Here is a 20,692-nt window from a genome sequence, read left to right as displayed (position 1 = left end):
TATCTCTAATGGTTGCTCTGCCAGCAGCAGGGAATTATTAAAAGAGGGTGAAAGAGAGAAACAAGACTAACTCAGGGACATACAGTCAGGCACGGAGTATGTATAGAAAATTACAAAAACTGTTTAAATGACAAGGGAGGATTAACCCATGCATCTTGCCTGAGTTGGATTCACTGTATAATTTATTAGGCTAGCTCCTATTTCTAGCAGAGACCTGGATGTCTTACGTAAAAGCAGTTATCAGTTAACTGAAGTGAAAATTATACTCTTAAAGGGAGGAGCTTGGGCCTTCTCTGTAGGCCTTGGAAAGTGACCTGGGTGGGTGGAAAGTGCTTGCTGAGTAGGGTATATATCCCTGCTGTGGTGAAGTTCTCCATCTCTAGGATGTTCCTTCACTCCAGCGGAAAACCCTTATGGTGGCACTTACTAGCTGGGTGATCATCAGGGAGTAGCTTACACGAGGATGCAGGAGGGACAACAGGAAGGAATGGAAACAGAGCACAAGCAGGGAAATGTAGAGGATGGGAACTTGGGGTGCTGTGTTCAAGTCAAAAGGGGCTGTGTGAAACTAGAGGATGGATAGACATAACCCAGACCCAGCGGTTATGTAGATTTGGTGGGATACTGTGTGTGTGGAAGGGAATTAGACTAGATCTCAATAATTGTTTACCTTTTGTTTCTCTGCCTGCCCACTCTTCACTACCCCATATGTCTAAGTGCCCAAATGGTATGTGTTACCTTGTCAGTTGTATAATATATACATAAACTGCCCTACAGGTGCAGTTGCACAGCAAACCCTGTTTTTACAGTGTCACTCCCTGTGTAACCCTGCATTTACCTTCTTTTCCCAAGTGGAATTAATCCTCTTGCATCTTGCAATTATTCTTTTTTCTCAGGATATTGCTATTCTTCCCGCTAAACCCCCATGTCCTGCTGTATGTGGGTCCCATCAGCTGCAGTAGGCCCTTTTTTCCTGAAAGTATGGTATTTCATGTGCTTCTAAGACAATGTATTTTGGTTGGTTCCATTGCACTTGTAACTTCTTGTCTATATTATCAAGCTTATTTCTCTTAATGTCAGTATCCATTGAGACTTTCTAAACACAAAATTAATTAAGGCTGTAGCTAATGATGGCCCAGACCTTGACCTCATCATTGGACACAGTTGGGTAGGGGGGAAAAAAGGTCCATGTATAGAACTTTGTTGCAGTAAAAAGTGTGTTCAGGGGTTTCCTTACTGCTTCCTTTATTTCTCTTAAGTATCTGGCTTGGAGCCAAGGATTTGGGATTAAGTGGCTCTATTGATCTGGTGTGGAGTGACAGTGCTTGTAGTCCCTGAAGTAATGATTTGCCTTTGCTGCCTTGCTGAGAGGGAGAGGTTATCCTCTTTCAGACGGTTATTCAAAAGTGCTGAGATTCTATGAATAGACAAACAGTAACAGTTTAAGGGAGATTATAAAGCTGGATGTGCTATATAGCTTCAGGAAGCTAGCCCTCCTAGATATTAGAGGCTTGACGTTTCTGATTTGTTACTCTCTGCCACTTTTCATTCCACTAGGAATACAGACCAGCAAGACAGTCTCTTTTGCAAGAGAACACATAGGAGCTCTGCTTCATTTTCATTGTTTTTTTCCTGTGTTGCCATGTCTGCCTGATATGTCTGTGGGGTTTTCTATTTACAGGGCCGCCGGATGAAACGGCAGGTTGATGTCTGGGGGAGCTGGGGTGAATGGGGCAAGTGCAGTCGGAGCTGTGGCGGTGGAGTCAGCTTTCGGCAACGGCGCTGCTATTCCCAGAGGTGAGGTCTAACCTCCTCTTTCTTTCTTTAAATGTGCTTTTCTGTTACTGAGCTCCTGCACTTATGTTCCAATATACATCCAGAACAAAAATGACCTAGTGTTTGATTCCAGGGGAATAAGTCACCTGAGTCCACTTTGAGATGGTCCTTAGCTTCCGTCTCGTCACTGCTGTTTTGGATAGTGCTCTCTTCAACACGTCCTTGCTTTGGCTCCTTTGCTAGAGCACAGTGGTTTCTGTGTCAGATCTGAGGCTGTGCAATCAGGTGATTGGTATGGCAGCAGCTGTTCAGTCAGGTCTAGCATGGCAAGCCTGGGGGAGACGGAGAACAGTCCAGAGCAGTAGGTTTCTCTCCCAAGAGCCAGTGACTGTGCCAAGATTTTCTCAGGCTTATGATTCCCAGGAAAGTAAATTGCCCCCAAAGAAATGGAAGAGTGGATTTGGCTCAAGCAGCGTTAACACTGTGCCATCTCATTTGCAGCTGGGTTAGATGCAGTGAGGACGATGACTGGAACTGCACCTGTTGGGAATGATGGACCTTAGAGATCCTGTTGTGGATAAAAACAAAGAAAAGGAAAAAAAGCCAGACTCTCAATAATATCCTGAAAAAGAAATGAGAAATGAGAGGGTTTTTTTAATAGAAGAATCTAGAGTTACGGAGCACTGCTTCTTCCCACCCAGAATAAAGAAAGGTCTCTTTTGAAGGCTGCCTGTTATGGTATGCACCTGCCAGAATCCCTGGAGGCCTTTCTCTCCATTTTAGGAATGCTGAGATATTAGACATTGGTTGGCTTTTCACATCAATTTCCTCCATAACTGTTACTCTCCATAATTCTCAGCTGGAGACATTTGACTGGAATGAGGGTATTGCACACTTTCCATAGGCATGTTTAGCTCTTCCTACTAATGGGCCTAGTGTGCACATAAACAGCATGATAGATGATGTATGTACCTATTCTGAATTGTCCACTACCCTCCTGCTGCTCATAACATGTTCCTGGTTCTGGTACGGACACCTCGACTGTTTGCTGCTGGACAAAGGACTAAAAGCTCTGCTTCCATTATTTAGTTGAAACATGACCCTGAAGAGCTATGCTGCAGTTGTTCATGGTATGTGTCTCATTCATGCCAGAACGCAAACCCTAGCAGAAAATGGCACTAGAAGATGCCAGCCTTCTTTAGTGGAAAAGAAGTGCCGTTTAGTTATTTTGCTGTTTCAGGAAACTGTGTGAGGGGTGATATGCTCAATGTGAAGGTGATTTGTAACGTGTGTATTTGCGTGTGTATTCTTCAGAGAGCTTCATGTTGTTTTTCTGTCTTTCAGGACAGAAGGTGCTTCCAGTTGTGTTGGACCAACTCGAAGCTATCGATCATGCAACGTTCAGGTACAGTGCTCTCTTTGTGCTCCGTTTTTTGGTTTTGCTTGCCTGTTGCTCCTTTTCCCTAGAAAAACACCATTCTTGTTCAGAAGTAATATGTCATTATTAGTTTCTCTTTCTCTGGCATCACTGGTGAATGCAGTTCATCAAGAGTACCCCTTCAAAAGCATATTGAATTTATGCCCCTGATTTTATATGGGAGCAATAACAAATAAAAACCAATTTTTTGTTGTACACTTAATTTTCCTCCTTTTTATAATGGCCCAATACAAACATTTTCTCCTCCAAACAGAGCTGCCCAGAAGGCTCCTGGGATTTCCGGGCAGAGCAATGTGCGGAGTTCGATGGGACAGAATTCCAGGGAAAGAAGTACAAGTGGCTTCCATATTACGGAGGTAATGATAAACATGTAGGGTTACACTTCATCCTTAACTATCAACAGTATGTTTTGAAGTGACTGTAATGTTTTTGACTGTAGTATCCTCGTACTTCCTTAGTTGGAGTGGGGTGGCATGGAAAAAATCTTTTTGGCAGCGGCAAAGCAGTGCTCTCACAAAGACACTGGATGCATGGGCCAAGAGACAGCTTCTGTTGCAGCAATACACAGTTGTCTCTTGTAACAGCCATTCTTTCAGAAACATTGCTCAAGAAAGCTGGAACTGGTTGCAGCTAGGTCCTAGAGTATTAGAGAAGCAGAAGGTCTGCTGTATTTTTCAATATTGGCAAAAGAATATTAGCAGGGCACGGGAGAAACAAAAGCATATAATTAATGAGTGCTTCAGAAAATATGACATCTCTTTCAATTGGCCCATGCTTTCTTGAGGAACCAGCTCAGAAGGCAGATGCAGAAGCCAGATGTCCTTGCTCTGAGCTTTGATATGTTATCATTCACAGTTGTTTAACGAATTACAAGGGATTTCAAGATTAATTTAAAGTTTTGTTTGTTGGCTGTTAAGATAACAGCTCCCTTGTGTTCTGTACAAGCACTTCTTCTCCTCCTTCTAGAAAGCCTTGTACTACAAGGGAGCATAAGAACAGTCCTACTAAGGAATAACCAAATATCCACCTGGCCCAACATCCCCCTTCCACCACTGGGCAGCCAAGGTGTCCAAAGAAATGGTTGCATACAGTGAGGCTTTACCAGGGTATTCGTCCAGCCCCCAGCAGTTTGTGACTCAGAAATTGGTTCAATGTCTGCTACTTAATATCAGTCCACCCCTCTGTTTCTGCGCCTGTGGTCTAAAACCAGGCTCCTGATGTATTATCAAGCTCTTAGCCATACTATATAATGTTTGTTTTTTCTCTCCTACCAGCGCCTAATAAGTGTGAGTTAAACTGTATTCCCAAGGGAGAAAACTTCTACTACAGGCACAAGGAAGCAGTGGTAGATGGGACTACCTGTGAACCTGGCAAGCAGGACATCTGTGTAGAGGGAGTTTGTCAGGTTAGTCATCTTGTTGCTTCCTTCATTTACCATTGAGTCTGCCAGTCTTTCTGTTGCTTCACTTTGTTCTACTTGGCCTTTCATAATAGCACCAGAAAAGGAGAATCATTCAGTTTCCAAGGTGCTGAGGAGCATGTGGACAGCATTTATCTATCTGTCTCTGAATGTGAAATAGAAGACGCCAATTCTGTCCTTTCTCTGACAACTCCTTTCCTGCCCTATCTTGACTTCGCAGACTCCCTAGATTCAGGCTTTCTCATTAGATCAGTCCAGCATTTGGCCATTTTTTCTTTCTTTCCTCTGTCATTACGGTTTATTCATATCAATGCTCCTGTGCTCTGACAGGCTGTTGGCTGTGATAACATGCTGGAATCTGCCAAGAAGGAGGACAAGTGCCTGCAGTGTGGAGGAGATGGCAGCACCTGCTATGCTGTGAAGGGCACTTTTGATGTGCCTAACCTCCCCAAAGGTACAGATGATCTAGGTAGTTTGGGCAGGTGAGAAGGAGAGAGTTAAATCTAAAGTCAAGCTGCTACAAGGGCTGGTGGGGACACCTGCTCACATGATCTTTGTAGGCAGGCTTAGATGTTCACTTGAAATGTCTGTATGGCGTGTGGCTCTTTAGCTGCTTTAGCATCAGAAAATGTATTGATGGCCTTATCCTGGGAATCACTTCCTTAGTCTCCATACAGACTGAAGTACTTGCCATACTGCTGGTGTTTTTCCCTGCTCAGTCTCCAGCAGGTGCTATAAATGTACCATATGAACATAGCTATATACCTCCTTCATAAGACTGTCCCGCTGTCCAGTGTCTTGATAGGCCCACCAGGATTAGTGCAAGGCTAGAAATGGGACTGCATTTTCTACATTTGGCCAATTTTGAACAATTTCAAGATAACAACTACACTTGTGGTCAAATTTCTCTGTGTTGAGCTCCAATATAATGCTTGCTGAAAATCTAAAGATTTTAAAATCTACAAAATGGACTTTGCACTGACCCCTGTGCTTACTTTTCTGAGGTGTAATTGGAACTTTTTAAACATGGACTGACCTGTGGATAGTGTAGGGTGAAGCTATTCAGAATGCAGATAAAGTGACAGCTGAAATGCTTCAAGCCACCATGATAAAGCTCATCCAGTTGTTCAGGCACCAATGAAACCACGAGCATCTTTGGCACAGAAGAGTGACTGTGTGGCATCCACAGACAGATATTGAATAATCTCCTTTTTTTTCAGGTTACAATCAAATCTTCATCATCCCTGTGGGAGCCACAAGCATCCGAATTAAGGAGGTTATGCCCAGCAGGAACTTCCTGGGTAAGACTGATGTCAGAACCTGTGTTTCAGTCCGTTTGCATTCCAGCCACTGCGTTAAAGTTTGGTTTTCAGGTATACTGGGCTTTGGGATGTTTACCTTGAGGGCTTGATATGGCAGAGAGAAAAACTCTCTGAAAATCAGGATCTGAATATTGGGCATCCTTGAAGTGTTAGTGATGCTCAACTCTGTGCTTCAGATTTACCTCATTTTCTCTACTGTGGTGATCTTGCTGTTGGGTGGGGAATAAAAATACCCAAACCACATTCAGACTTCCTGCCTGGAACTTATAAGCAGTCCAGTTGATATAGTAAAATTTGGCTATGAGTTCTGCTGTTTGCTTGGTGAATGTAAACCCTAACTACTCCTGCCATCCAAAAGTTTGGGATGGGCTTTTCCCCATAGATACCTTTTGGGTATTACTCTGTACAACCTCAAACTCTGGTCGTGCTGCAGAGGGCAAAAAGGAGGGAGAAATGCCCTCACCTAGCTTTGTAAAGCTACATTTGCTTTACAGGAGGCAGGGCTGAGGAAATTCCTGTGGAGAAAGCAAATACTCTTCTGCTTTCTGACTTTTCCATCACCCAATGCTTTGGATAAATCAGCCTGGTGATGTTTTCCTTTGTAGAAGACTGGATGCAGCACCAAAGTCTTTGTTTTCTGAATAGAAAGTCTGATGAACAGGATAGTGGTGTAGAGGCAGTAGGGTGTGAATCCCACGTCTTAATGGCAAGCGGGACAAAGGCTGACGTAGGCTGTGCTTCAGTGACTAACACTGGGGAATGCAGAGACAGGGCTGGAATATGCTGGAGGCATTTGGCTGTGCAGCAAAAAAGTGCTTGGTCTGCAGCAAAGCTGGCAAGAACCACTGTCTGAATGTGGAGCAGCCTCTGGCAAGAGAGCCTTACGGGGGGACAATATTGTTGGAGGATGATGGTCACCTTTATTTGCCACACCTGCTACACAGTGTTGAGTGGAAACAGGAGCATCCCTGTGGAGTTCTTACGGTCCTCTTTCGATGTGTGAATTTTTGCTGTGTTGGTAGATGCTACCATATTAGATGGCCGCCACACTTAAAGGGTTGCAGTACTGATGTAAAGGAGCTGGGGTTCAATGGTGGAGCTGAGAGCTCTGTGGATTGGCAATACCCTGAAAGTCTAGAGCAGGCTCTGTCTTCTGGTATCTGGAGCCAAGTGTCAGGTTATAGGTATGTTAATTTACTGCTTTTTCTTCTCTGGCCTGTGGGTTTGTCCAGCTGTCAAGAACGTGCGAGGGGAGTATTATCTGAACGGGCATTGGACAATCGACTTCAGCCGAGCGCTGCAGGTAGCTAGCACGGTTATGCACTATGACCGTGGCTCAGAGGGTGATCTGGCCCCAGAGCTCCTCCATGCCCAGGGTCCAACCACAGAACCCCTCGTCATTGAGGTAAGCAGCTGTGCCTGCCCCCCCACTGATACTCTTGTTCTCTTGCTTTGCATAGCAGCCCTCGCTTTGTGCAGTGGGAGTGCATTGGTGGGGATCACATGGGAAAGACTGGAGAAGTCATGGGGCCCCCAGGAATCTTACAAGGCTGTAGGCCCCCAAGCTAGACCAAGGTGGTCTTCTCGCAGAAATAGCGCTATTTTCTGTTGGTTCTGTTGTCCAGAAAGGAGGAGGGTGAGGCTTGATGTTGGCTTCCTGCCTGTTCCCTTGGGCTCTGACTTTAAGGGAGGCAGGAGTCAGCACCAACTGGTGTTGGGGCAGGGACAGGCTCTAGGGCACTCCTTGTTATAGTGTGCTCTAGGCCAGGAAAGGGTACTTACTGTTACAGGAGCAGCTGGATCTTCTGATGCTGAGAGGGATGAATGCACCCTTCTCTGAAAAATAATGCTCTCTAGAGTATTATAGAAGGCAAGGAGAAAATACAATGTAGAGAATAAGTGCTCCTTGAACGGGAGGGGCGCAGGTCAGCTCGAACCCTCAGGCATGGTGGGGAAATGCTGTGAAGGGGAAAAGTGCTGCTGCTGTTATTTTCCTGACTTTCTCCCATGCTTTCACAGCTCATCAGCCAGGAGCCAAACCCAGGGGTACAGTATGAGTACTACCTGCCCGTGCAAGGACAGGCCTCGGGTTACAGCTGGAGCTACGGTTCCTGGAGTGAGTGCAGCTCCGAATGTGGAGGAGGTAAGGGGACAGGACCTGGTCTCTGGCGGCTGGTGCGGGGTTTATATCCACACCCTGAAGACAGTGTGACTGTGTGCTGCCCTCTGCAGCTGCTTCCCAGCAGTCTCCTGCTGGAAGACAGCACAGGTATCTGTAGTGGGCAGCTAAGTTTTTGTCAAGGGAGGGTCACACATGGAGTCACAGCAGGACTGTGTGCCATGCCTTGTCCTGTCTTATTTTCCATGCCCTAGTCCTCAGACTTGTTACTAGGATCTGTTAAGAATCTTCATAGATAGCCTTTGTTTTGTTTGTTTTGCTTCAGTTCTTTATGTCATTTTCAGGCCTTTTCAATGAGAAGTCCTCTCCAAACTGACCTGGCCTACATAACTGAATCACATCATTCCCCTCTACCATAGCCTGGAAGATTCCCTCTCTCCAGGGGGACTGTCAGATCTCCTGGGGTGTCACGTCATGTTTAGTTTACAGATTCTTCCGTGAGCAAAGTTACAGATTTTAAGCTAAAAATAAAACAAAAAACCCTTATCAAAGAAAAAAACTCTCCAGCTGACTAGTATATAGAGTTCCTATCAGCCTCTTCTAGTCTTCTGTGCTGATGGCCATTTTGATAGCTTTTGCCATATTATGGTTGTAGGTGCTGATACTGTCTTTGCCTGGGCACTCTTATCCTGTAGGAAGCGTGAAGAGTTGCAAGTTTTTCTCCCGTATCCAGTCTTCAGAAGACTGACCTTCTGAGTCTAACAGGAGGCCCCCAGCTCTGCTGCTGTATACTGCACACAACATGCAGGGTTCCTTGATGAACAATATATGGATATGGCACTTCCCTTGTGAGTCTTAATCCATAAAATGACAGGAAAATGCCCCTCAGCTACACAGAACTATTCTGTCTCTGTTGCCTTTCCAGCAGACTCCTATACTGTGGGGAGGCATCATTCATACGTACAGTAACAGACCAAGAACTGCACCTGACTCTTTTCCAGGTTGGCTGGGACAGGTGTGGATTCTGCATTACTTTAGAAACTTGTCTTGCCAACACCAGTGCATTGCAAACCTCGTCCTGGGTGTCTTGTGTTGATCAGGATACTCTCTTGCTTCTCGTTTAGGTTTCCAATCCCGCTTGGTGTTTTGTACCATAGACAATGAAATCTATCCAGACTATATGTGCAGGAATAAACCACAACCAGACAATAACCGGACATGTGGCCATCAGACTTGTCCCCAGACAAAACGGTAAGATTTCCTTTCTTCTTCTGGACTCTGACTTCTTCCTGAGGTGCTTTTGGAACCAAGAAAAAGAATGACCTCCTTGCTTCTCCTGCCCTCCAGCATGGTTCTCTCCAAGGAAGTGTTTCACTTCTTAGAGGAAGCCCAAGACAAAGGATGGTGATGATAACACTGTGATGAGCATTTCTGTGTGCACAAGGAAAGGGCTTAATACATGCTATGTTCATTTTATAGACTGATTAAATTTGCTTTCCAGAGTATGATTGTGGAAGACAGTCTTCTAGCCCATGTAGGAGATAGGAAACAGATTCTCTGGTTTTTGTTCTCTTCAACTGGAGCCTGCAAAAACAGAGTAGGAGGTCAGAGCTGGTGTCATTTTATGTCATTTCTGCATTCCTAGTGTCCTTGCTCTTAGAAAGGGATGAATCCTGGAATCTTTTCATTCTCTGGCATTTTCAAACCCCTTTACCCAGCCATTTCCACCTTGTCCCTTGCTGGCATAGCCTTGCAGTTGGCTTCACTTGGCTCTTACATGGGCATCCAGAGCTGTAACCAGAGCCTTAACTGTGTATCTCACTGTGTGTCTGGTGGGTGCAGTGGAGGCCTGTGAGAGTGCTGTTGTGAGTGAGAGGACACTTGGAAACCTGGGAGCATTTCTAAATACATGGTAGCCTGTAGCTACTTGTTTTAAGTTCTTTAAATCCTTTGTTCTGTGTATAAAGGACTTCTTACATCTACCTGCCGCAAGCCTGGAGTCACAGTGGAGCACGGAGCTCTCAGATGAAGAGGTAACAAGGAGAAGGAGGTTACAGAAAGCACAGGAAAGCAGCTGCTCTCTTCTGCTCTCCACCTAGTTGCCCACTGAAGTCTGTGGGGGCTTTCCTCTTTGGCACTGGTGGTAGCAGTGGGTGGTGCTTTGCTTTTGATTCTTGCCAATGCAAATGGTGGTGGAGGGTGCTGGCTGGCAGCTTTGCTTAGGTGGTTGTGCGTGCTCCTGGTAACTTGATTCTTATGGGTCTGAGAAGGGGACAGTTTCTTCATAGCTTTTGGCTGCTTATCCTGATAACTGTTGTTTTTTCTCTGGAATCAGGGTAAAGAGGTGAAGGGATGTTCTGGAAGATTTTTGTTTGATTTATCAAGATAAATAAGAGAACAGAAAGGAAAAGAGAGCATGATGGATTGGGCGATTGAAACATTGGCCAGGATGCCAATGTGCCATAGCAAGAGCCTCAGAACTTCTTAAAAGCTCTTCTTTCTTTACCATGGGCCCTATAGCAGGCAGAAAAGTGCCTATAAACTGTGATGAGTACAAGGATATGACAGATACAATACTTGTAATGTACACTGAGGTATGAGAAGTAAAAAAGATGAAAAGTGAAACAGTTGTCCCCCAGCAAGCTGCTAATAGTTTAGGCCTTGCAATTCTTTGCCCTCTGATGAGGGTCCCAGCCTTATGGTTGACCTTGTCTTACAAAGGAAATTAAATTAGTGTCAGAGAAGACATCTTGACTCGCAATTGAAGGAAGCTGTAGGTGAGCCCATCCAGTTGATACAGCCTTTCTAAAACTGTACGTTTGCCTTACAGGAGGCAGAATACAGTTGCAGGGGACGGGGGGTATTCCCACTGGAGCTTCTGAAAAATCTTGATCAATGAATTTTTGAGCCCTGCAACCACACTGCTCTAAGTGGCTTCTACTTGCTGTAGTTGTTCCCTTTCTAAAGGGAACATCTTATTTTATAACAAAGGCCATTCAGTTTTGGGCTGATATTTGCATCTTTAGCAATAAAGAAGGGTATCTTAAGGAGATGAACATGGCTGAGCCTGCTGTGGAGTTTCTGGTAGGGTGTGAATGTGAACTGGCTGGCTGAAACTCAGTTTAGGGGTGGTGAGGGCAGACCAGGGAAGCAGCTGGAAGGCTAGGGGAGAAAACATGAATTGCCTTAACTCCCTGGCTGGGGTTTACCTGACTGCAAGGGGAGGTAGCAGCTGCCAAGCAGATCACCATGATGCTCCCCCTCCACCACCAGTGCCATTTGACTGCACAGTACGCTGGAGTTGGGAAAGAAACATCGTGTTGTCCCTGAAGCCAGGTCATGTAAGCTGTGGTCTCGGCTACCTGGGCAGCTCTGAGACACAGGAGTGGACAAGGGCAAGGATTTTAGCACTCAAACAATCGGATTGTTTTGTGGACATTCCCTCTTCTGTTAGCAAGGGTGTATCATTTCTGCGACAGCTTCAGCAACCAAACACAGTACAAAATCTATTTAAAGTTCTTGGGGCTTTTTTGTGTGTGCTGCTGTTAGAGAATTTCGCCAATGGGAGGAATAAACCAGCTTTCTGCTGGCTGTCAGCGAAAAGTTCACAAGCACTTCTGAGAGTGTCTGGCATGGTTTGCACGCAGAGTGAGGTCTTGGCTTGGTTTTACTGTTTCTGATAATGGCTGGAGTGTAATGGGTGGTTAGACTGGTGTGGGTTGCTTTTCTTTTAGCTGATCTGGATTGTTTTCTTTGTTTTTTCTTTCTTTTTCTTTGATGTTCTATTCCAGGCATGTCATTTTTGCAGACATCAGGAGATCAAAAGCCATGGAGAGAAATCTTCCCCCTCTGGGAGAGCTCTGCAATTCCAGAGAAACAAGTGTTTTGTAGCTGGGGATTTGTCTCTGGAGTGGGACTCATGCTCTGCATTGCCAATTAAGCTGGGCAGCGCTTGGTCAAATGGGAACTCACCTCTGACTCTATTCTGCAAAGGGACATTTTCCCTGTCTGATTACAACAGGGACGCGGCACTGACCTCCCCGTGCCTCTGGGCGGTTTAGCTGGGCTTACATTTGTTTGCTTGATTCTGTGACCTGCAGGTGGAAAACGGGGGAGTGGGGCTCCTGCTCAGCTACCTGTGGTGGGGGCACCCAGACTCGCTCCGTTTACTGTGTGGCATTCGACGGCCAGAGCTCCCAAGGGGTGGTGGATAACGCTGAGTGCATGGCCTTCGCACAGCAGCCTCGCAGCAGTCAGCCCTGCAACATGAGGCAGTGTGCGGCCTGGAGCACGGGGCCCTGGTCAGAGGTGAGTTTGTGTGTAGGAGATAACTGCCTCTTGGCACCTACTGAAGGAAGATCTGCCAAAGCCTGGGGATAAAGAGCGAGGCTCCTTTTCTGGGACTGTAAAAGGTGTGTGTCCCTGGATAGGCGGTGTGCAGAGGTATAGGACTGGTCCCTGCAGTCCTCCAAACAAGTTCTCCAGCTAGCTAGCAGCTATGCCCTCCTATAAACACATCCCCATTCCTCAAAACTGTGCATGCCCCTGCATCTCTGCTCCTCTCATTGCATGTTCTCTCTTCTCTGATCTGCCAGTCCTTTCCCCACTCCTGTATTTTTATCAGATCCACCAGACCTGGCACTGGCTGAGTTTCTGAGTCAGGCCTGGTGAAGGCAGAGGGCGGGCGTGAGAGCTGCTGGCCATCAGCTGATGATGTGCCGTAGCACTCCCTCCTCTCTAAAACAGGAGCTCATGGCTCCTGCCTGTGCTGTTTATTTCCATGCATATTGCTGCCTCAGCATTACTAGCCCTGGACAGCAGTACTACAATCACAACAGTCAGTAAGCAAGATACTCTTGAAACGCTGGTGACCTGCTGTTTGCTGCATGCCAGCGTAGGGCTTCTCTGAATGCAGCTATATGTGGTGCGTTTTTGATGCCTGTGAAGGTTTATATCTCCAGGAGAGGAAACCGTTAAAACTGTATGTGCTCAGTGCTGCCAGCCAGGTATTTAGAAGGCATCTTATGTGCCAAGGGCTTAGAAAGTAAAGGTAGTGTCTACTCAGTGCCTAAAGCACAAGTAAATTTTCCTCTTTTAAATGCATGCTTGCAACATTTGACTTGTGATCTTCTGGTGGTACTTTGTCTGAGTGGTGCAGCAGCATAAGATGCAACTTTGAGGCATGATAACCTAGACTGTAAAGTCCTTTTTTTTGTTTGTTTTTTTTCCCTTCCCCTCTTGTGAGAGGTGAGGTGTGAATACTGAGATGACTTCAGGGTTGCGGAGTAAGAGCACTGTTTGGGGAAGGCACCAAGTGTCGTGTTCTTACAAACTGATTCCTAAGTGATTCATTGTAGGGTTCTCAAAAGCGACTGTGTTTCGTGTACTCTCAGAGCTAAAAGGTCACTCTAGTAAATGAGTGGCTGAAACTCAGCTGGGAAGCTCATCTAAAGTAATTCAGACTGTCCCTAAGTTAATGCTCTCTGTAAGAGACCTTGGTAATTCATGGAGAAGTAAGCTGTATTCCAGGAAACACCACTGTGAATTTCAGAGGGCATTGAAAATGTCACAAACCAGTTACTAGTATAGAAGTTGTGTCACAGCTCCACGCCACAAAAATGGAGCACAAGGTCTTCAGGCAGAAGACATGAGCAATACAAGAACCTAATCTTTTTATTGTTCCTTGAATTCTTTACCTTGAGCTGATTTTAATCAGGAGTAAACAACATGAGGTTCCAGGTATTTCCTGCCATTTATTGTTCTCAATGTATTCTGCAGTATTGATATTTTTCCAAAATCATTCTCCATGTCTTCTCTGGTAGAGATCAAGAGAAATTATATGACTAGGCCAAAATCATCCAGCGAGCTCCAGATCTCCCAGACCCTATCCACCATGCCTTATAGTTTCTTCTACAGCATAAACAACTACTCCGCTAACTCCCATCCCAGAAGATTATTTTAATGATGGTTGGTTGTTTTAGGCAATCTCAGAATGGTGCTCTGCCCTAATGTTAGGGAGCACAGCCTGGAAATGCAAGTAGAAACCAGGTGCTTCCTTGTAATTGTTGGGCCCCTTTCTGCAGTGCTCAGCCAGCTGTGGAGAAGGAGTCCAGACCCGAACCGTCACCTGCAGAACACAGCAGGGCTCTCAGGCTCAGGACTTCGCTTGCCTAGTGGAGCCAAAGCCATCGGCCACCCAGCCCTGCCTTAAGGAGAACTGCATCCAGGAAATTGGCTGGCACGTTGGAGACTGGGGCCTGGTGAGCATCGCACTTTCATGGTTCAGAAATAACTGATTATATTGCTGTGCTTCTCGCAAACAAGCTTTGATCCGTGCAGTCTGCACGTTGGCTGAGGCTGGGAGCATGTACTGCTTCATTACCAGTCCCTTGGCTCACAGTTGCATTGTAACTGGCACTAGTAATGCTCCAGTTAATCTGCTGCCTGCTTTGTATGCAGCTGCTACAAAAATAAATCCTTCTGAGAGGGGGATTATAGTTTCAGTGACAGTGGCAAAATGCAGCCAATAAGCTGAAACAATCCACTCTTGCTGCTTATTCCCAATTGTTCGCTCCATCGCTGTGAATAGCAGAACAACTTTCTGGCTGAGTATGGCTTAGAGCTCCAGGCTTCAGGACTGGTCATTGCATTTGGTGATATGGTTTAAAGTACATTTTTGTAATTGTTCAGATATAAACTGTGCTTCAGCTGGATTAGTCTTGTCTTTGTGGAGGGAGCCAGACTCTGTTCAACCTGTGAAAAGTGCTGGGGGGAGGAGATAGGGGTAGATCCAATGCATCAGGTGACTTCCAAACACACTTTTTCCCTTCTGTGCTAGCCAGACCATCTTGTTCTCAGTTAAAACATGTTACACCTGGTTCTTCATGAGAAGTGGGCCAAGGTTTAATAACAGCTAAAGAAGTTGCATACCTTAATCTGATCTTTCCTGGCCCCTGGCTTTCCGATATCAGAAGGGCTCCTACCTGCATCTGAATAAGAGAGAGAAATAATCTCCCAATATTTGTAGAGCTTGCCACGAGCAGGTGGGTTACACAGATACCTCATCCTCTCCCCTCCCCTGAGCTGCTGCTCATTGCTCCCTCTTCATCCACAGCTTCCAATGAGAGGAACTCCAGTTAGCTGCTTACAAGAAAGCCACCAGTTTGCTTTCCCATGGTAAACTGTTGTTCTTGAATGCACAGTTCAAAACTGACCCTCTCACAGCTGGTGGATCCCCATAGTATTGAGATGCCTTCAGGCCAGGCTGAAACAATTCACTCCAGCTCCCTGCCACACCACTGTGGGTAACAGCAGCTCATCTGGGTGTTACAGGCTGAGCACGGCTCAGAGCCTAATGCTTCAGGGCTGGGTGCAACGTTTGGTAAAATGGTTTAAAGTATGGTTTTCTAATTGTTCAGCTGAATCCAGCTGAAATATTGTTTGCTTTGTCTTGGTGGAGGAAGCTGTGCTCAGCCTGCAGCTAATCATGCAGCTGTTCCACACTTCTGGTCTGTGGGATTTCTGCATTCGGCCTCTGCTGCCTGCTCACTTTCCTTGTCTCTGTGCCCAAGTGTTCGAAGAGCTGCAACTCAGGCATCCGGACACGCCAAGTCATCTGCGCTGACGGCGACTCCAAATTCTACAGTCCTGAGACATGCAAAGCCATCCAGCCACAGAAACCAGCCACCCTGGGTAGCTGCAACATGCAGCCCTGCTACCTGCCACAGCGTGAGTGGTATTGCTGCACACGTAGCTTTTCCTAAGATGCTTTTGTTTAGGAGTAGAAATTCCCAGCTCTGCACCAGCTTATGTTCTCAGCTTCTTGCCTGCCTGTCTCCATCCTGTGCGTTTATGTTTTGTGCACATAACCATGGCATCTTCAGAGTCCCAGTACCTGTGCTGTTTGAAATGTATGCAACAGGCTTGAGAACAACATTGGTGTGTGCCCATTCTGAAGTCAATATTCTGTGATGGCTCTGTCCCAGCGTGTTCTGCAGACTGACCCCGGGACTCCCAGTCAAGAAGGATGGCAACCTGGGCAGGCTCAGTAGCTAAAAACTATAGCCAACTCTCATCCCTCTGTGGACCAGCTATAAAGGAGGCACAACTGCTCAGAAGATTTTGCTTGCTGTCTGTGTCTAGTCTTTATGCCAGAGCTGAAATGCTGACTTTTGTCTGCTTGCCTGTCACAGGTCGCTGTCCTGACAATCCAGTCGAATCCAATTGCTGCTCAGCAGCTGTTCCAGGAGAAGAGAAACGTTTTCGTCAACTTTAGTCTCATGTTGACTCCTGGATGCATTCGCAATTATTAGAACATAGGACTGGACTAACTGCACTCATTTTGTATATGTCTCTCTTTGCAGAGGTCCCCAGTATGCAGGACACTATGGGATACGATGTCACTCGCCAGTCCTTGCTGACACGTTACAACCCAAACAGCCCTGCCACAGGTTTGGAAGAATTTTGTTAGTTTGGGTTTTTGATGATGGTGGACTTGAAATAGGGTGTGGTAGGGGGAAGATTCTTCCTTTTCTTCATTTCTCTCATTCTTTTCATGGGCTTCTAGAAATTCATGGAGCCAGGGACAAAGTGTAGATTTTTTTATACCAATAGTGAGCAGTATTTGAATCTGTCCACACAGAAGACTCTGTACAGTATATAGATGCCAGGTTCTGGCAGCATGACTTAAGTGCTTGCTAAGAGAAATGCTGCCCAAAGTAGATCATAGGAAGAAGAAAGGATGATGTGAGGGGACCACAGTAATGTGGCAGGTAGTTTCTCATGGGGCAGCAGAAAGAATGGTCAGGGCAGTGAGCAAAGAACCTCAGGACAACCAAATCCAGAAGGGTGGGCCAGAAGACACATTCAGGTGAAACCCTGATGCAGAAAAGCCTGCCCTGTAGCCTTGGGCAGGTAAAAGAGAGCAGAGATGAGGAAAACTGACCAGATTTTGATGCTCACCTGCATGCTTTAAGGAGTTCTCTCCCCAGATTCTGGTGATGAAAGGACACTCCCTGGGAGCTCCACGATCCATAGTACCTCTGGGAATCACCACATCCCATCCACCAAGGACCGTGGCATCAACTTGTTGCCTGTTCGCTGGGAATCCCGGTCACACTCATCAGGTTCCCATCAGCTCAGCTTCTCTCAGGACCCCACTGCAGGGACTGGCTCTCAGGACTGTCATCGGAGCCCACACGGCTGCTGTCCAGATGGGCACACTCCAGCTTCAGGCCCTTTGGGGAGAGGTTGCCCCTTCAGCACCTGCCACCGAAACAGGTAGCTGGAAGTAGATAGGCCTGAGCAGGGAGGCACTGCCTTTCCCGGGGGCTTACTGAAATTTACAGCCTGTGCCTGTTGAGCCGGGCAGGTCAGGTATTGCTGCAGCCCTTCTGCCTTCTGCCTGTAGGTATGGATGCTGTCCTGATGGAGTATCGGCTGCCCAGGGTCCAAACAACATGGGATGCCCACAATATTACCGTGATGTTCAAGTGAGCAGAAATCAGCCCACTGTGGCCACTCCAGCAGTAAGTACAAAAACTCTGCGTTTTAGGAGTCCATCAGATATGAAGATTCAGATTTGACCCCAATGACTCACATTGTGGGTTTCTATTGTGCTTCATCTCTGCCAGTAATGCTAGAGAGCCAATACTCCAGGCATGGCATCAAGCCCTTTGGCCCACTTTTCTCCTGTTCAGTCTGGGGCATCCACCTGTGATCCTCTGTAAGCAGGGGACAGACTGGGTGGTTGGGAGATGTCTGAGAAGTAGAAGACCATCCTCTGTAGAACTGATTGAATAATCCTGAGTAATCAAATTTCTGTCGGTCAGAAACTTGCCATCCAATTTCTAGGAGAAAAAATGGGAAAAACATGGCCACTATTAATTGCCTTTGTTTGTCAGCTGTGCAGATTAATTGAGGGCAAAATAGTCAGGGAGGTAATTCCTCTCATAGCTTGGGGTGCTTGGTGGGGCCAGCTGAAAAAAATGGCCTGCTGCTGTGCTGGTTAGGTCTGTCTTGCAGAGAAGTGCAGCCCTGGCTCCATGGCTGACAGCCAAGTTTCCCACCCCTTCCCAGCATGAAAGCCTCTAGGAGGCAAACAAACAAATAGTGGTTCCTCTAACAGCTGGCATTCTGCAGCCGACAGCTTGGACACGGTGTCTTGCCTGTGCTACTGTCCTCATGTACGCATGATAACTTTTGGCTTTCAATTCCTGTCTCTAAGGCAAGCCAAGCCTTGTCCCAGCAGCACCCCTCGGGCGAGTGCCGCAGTTCCGTGTACGGCTGCTGTTTTGACAATGTCGCTTCAGCTTCAGGTCCTCAAGGGGAAGGATGTCTCAATAGGCCCAACTACCGTAAGTGATGCTTTGGCTTCTTGGGTTAGAAACGTAGGAAGAGTCCTACAGAATCCAGTAGCATATGGAAGCTTCCTGTGTAGAGGCTCTGCTTTCTGTAAAATGTAGTATATTATCTCTTTGAAAAGAAATTCTGCCTGATGGCTGGGGCAGGGGAAGCTTGGAGGGAGTGTAGAAGAGCAGCCAGATGGTTCAGTTCTGTCAGCTACCGCAGAAATTCTTGTTGTCCTCTGCTGATAGTTGGACAGAAGTGTGTTTGTGTGATCTCTGTCAGTCTGTAGGACTTCTGGGGACCTGTTTGCCCCTGAGAAGACACCCTGATGCAGCCTGGAGTGCTCCAAATTAGTTACCTGGGTTTAGGAGAAGTAGGGCCTCTCTGAGGAATCAGAGCCGTGCTCAGCCTTCAGACAGCCCATGGACAGGGGCGGAATGAGAGCTACAGCTAAGGATGGAGGTGTTGCTCAGGGCTGCATGGATGCTTTCAGCCAGCAGAGTTCAATACCACGCCTGCTGTACTATGAGGGCACTAGAGCTGCTGGGCAAAAGCATCTCTGCTCCTTTAGTTCCCAGCTGTATCCTCTGCAGGCACATTGCTACTGCATTGCCTTGCCCTTTTGCCACAGCACAGAGATTGCTTGGTGGCCAGCCCTGTGGGGCTGCCTTGCGGAAAGGGAAAGCTCTCTGGATCCTCTCTGCTCAACCACAGCTTGGCAAAGGACACCTCAGTCAGAGCCCTGCATCCAGTGTTTGTCAGCATGTGGCTGTGATACCTGTGACTCAGAGCACAGGGCTCAGTTTGTAGACACATTGGGCTGTGGTCCTCTTTATATCAGTGTGTGGAAGGACATTCTGTAATGCATGAGGCTCCACAACTGGGACTAATCCACTTGCTTTGTGGACTGGAAATGTGCAAACAGCAGCCACATGCCCCTTGCAGGAGAGGAAGCCCCAGAGCCAACCTTGCAGCTGCACAATTCCCCAAGAAAGGCTGTAAAGCATCCGTCTAGTATCTAGATTCAGAAATGTCTCTGAGGTTGGTTCTCCTTCCACCAGTGGCAAAACTGAGGCAGAAAGAAACATGTGAGCAGCTGCCCAATTTCAAAGCAGAACTGGGTGCAAAACTCAGCTGTCCTACTTTCCCACCTGCCCTCTGCCCACAAGGCCCATCAGATCATCTAGGTAGGTGGTGTGAAGCAGACGGACCTTTGTGCTTCATGACCCTCACATCTCCCTCTCTTCCGCTCTTTTTGGTAGCGTATCCTGTCATATGCCTGCTGCCCAGTGCCCACGGCCCCTGCACGAACTGGACCACTCGCTGGTACTTTGTGACTGTCGTTGGCAAGTGCAACCGGTTTTGGTATGGCGGCTGTCACGGCAATAAAAACAGCTTTGCCTCGGAGGAGGAGTGCATGAGAGCATGCCGCAGCTCTGTGGGGGTCAGTCCCCTGGAGCACCAGCCCTTTTCTGGCACAGGAGCCCTGCAACGCCAGCACACTGGCTCCCGCTCTCGTACAGGGGATGCTCAGGGTCAGCAGCAGCCACCCCCAAGAGTGTCTGCAAGTCACAGCCAAGAAGGAAGAGCCTATGGGGCTTCAGACCCCATGCAAGACAGCCACAGACAGGACAGCTGGAGAAGTGAGGTGCTGCCAGAGTCTTTGCCAAGGACTGGTGTGCTGGAGAGCCAGCGCTGGGGCACCCAGCAAAGCAGATTGGACAGCCTGAGCCAGCTGCGCTTGTGGGAAACAGCAGTGCCGGGGCCCGCAGAGAGGCAGAGTAGCAGTGGCCAGCAGGTGCTGCCCCATGAGGGCAAGCAGTGGCATAAGGCTTTCGGAGCAGATGTTTCCATGACGGAGGGATTTGGGCACCATGCGTCTCCAGACTCGTTCCCAGCGTGGGCTCTGCACAGGTGATGATTTTTTTTTTTTTTTCTTTCCTGTTCTGCCAGCTCATTGTGAAGCATCAGTGCAGCTTCCTCTGGAGTGAAAGTGTTGCCCCAGCTGGGACCAGCTACCTGGGAATACCATGCAATGGATTGGCTACACATGTGGCCCTTTGGTAAATTGAGTTATTCAGGCCCTGGAGTTATCTGCTGTCTCTTTCCTTGCACTCTCCCTGCTCTCTGACAGCACTGGAAGTATGGTGTGTGAAAAGACTGCAGGATCCTGGGGTCTTGTCTGGGAGGCATTCTTACACTGTAAATGAGAATCCATAGGTGTTTTTCTTGTTCTGACCGACGAATTTAGCTAACTGACTTCGGAGCCT

At 47.1% G+C, this 20,692-nt stretch overlaps 1 protein-coding gene across 1 annotated transcript in view; it reads left to right on the top strand.

Annotated features, from left to right (window-relative positions):
- Positions 1-20,692, top strand: part of PAPLN (papilin, proteoglycan like sulfated glycoprotein) — a 40,380-nt gene that overhangs the window by 9,408 nt on the left and 10,280 nt on the right. The window contains exons 2-19 of the mRNA XM_050897769.1: positions 1,682-1,797; positions 3,121-3,181; positions 3,468-3,570; positions 4,489-4,619; positions 4,965-5,088; positions 5,855-5,935; positions 7,189-7,361; positions 7,976-8,099; positions 9,200-9,326; positions 10,043-10,108; positions 12,176-12,383; positions 14,159-14,335; positions 15,647-15,803; positions 16,439-16,525; positions 17,051-17,354; positions 17,485-17,602; positions 18,301-18,430; positions 19,685-20,336. Coding sequence (XP_050753726.1) covers positions 1,682-1,797; positions 3,121-3,181; positions 3,468-3,570; positions 4,489-4,619; positions 4,965-5,088; positions 5,855-5,935; positions 7,189-7,361; positions 7,976-8,099; positions 9,200-9,326; positions 10,043-10,108; positions 12,176-12,383; positions 14,159-14,335; positions 15,647-15,803; positions 16,439-16,525; positions 17,051-17,354; positions 17,485-17,602; positions 18,301-18,430; positions 19,685-20,336 — 2,939 coding nt within the window. The remainder of the gene's footprint in view (positions 1-1,681; positions 1,798-3,120; positions 3,182-3,467; positions 3,571-4,488; positions 4,620-4,964; positions 5,089-5,854; positions 5,936-7,188; positions 7,362-7,975; positions 8,100-9,199; positions 9,327-10,042; positions 10,109-12,175; positions 12,384-14,158; positions 14,336-15,646; positions 15,804-16,438; positions 16,526-17,050; positions 17,355-17,484; positions 17,603-18,300; positions 18,431-19,684; positions 20,337-20,692) is intronic.

Source organism: Gymnogyps californianus, chromosome 5 (genome assembly GCF_018139145.2).
Source record: "Gymnogyps californianus isolate 813 chromosome 5, ASM1813914v2, whole genome shotgun sequence".
Lineage (NCBI taxonomy): Eukaryota > Metazoa > Chordata > Aves > Accipitriformes > Cathartidae > Gymnogyps > Gymnogyps californianus.
Note: the sequence above shows the minus strand (reverse complement) of the source record. Positions and strands in the feature narration are given on the sequence as shown.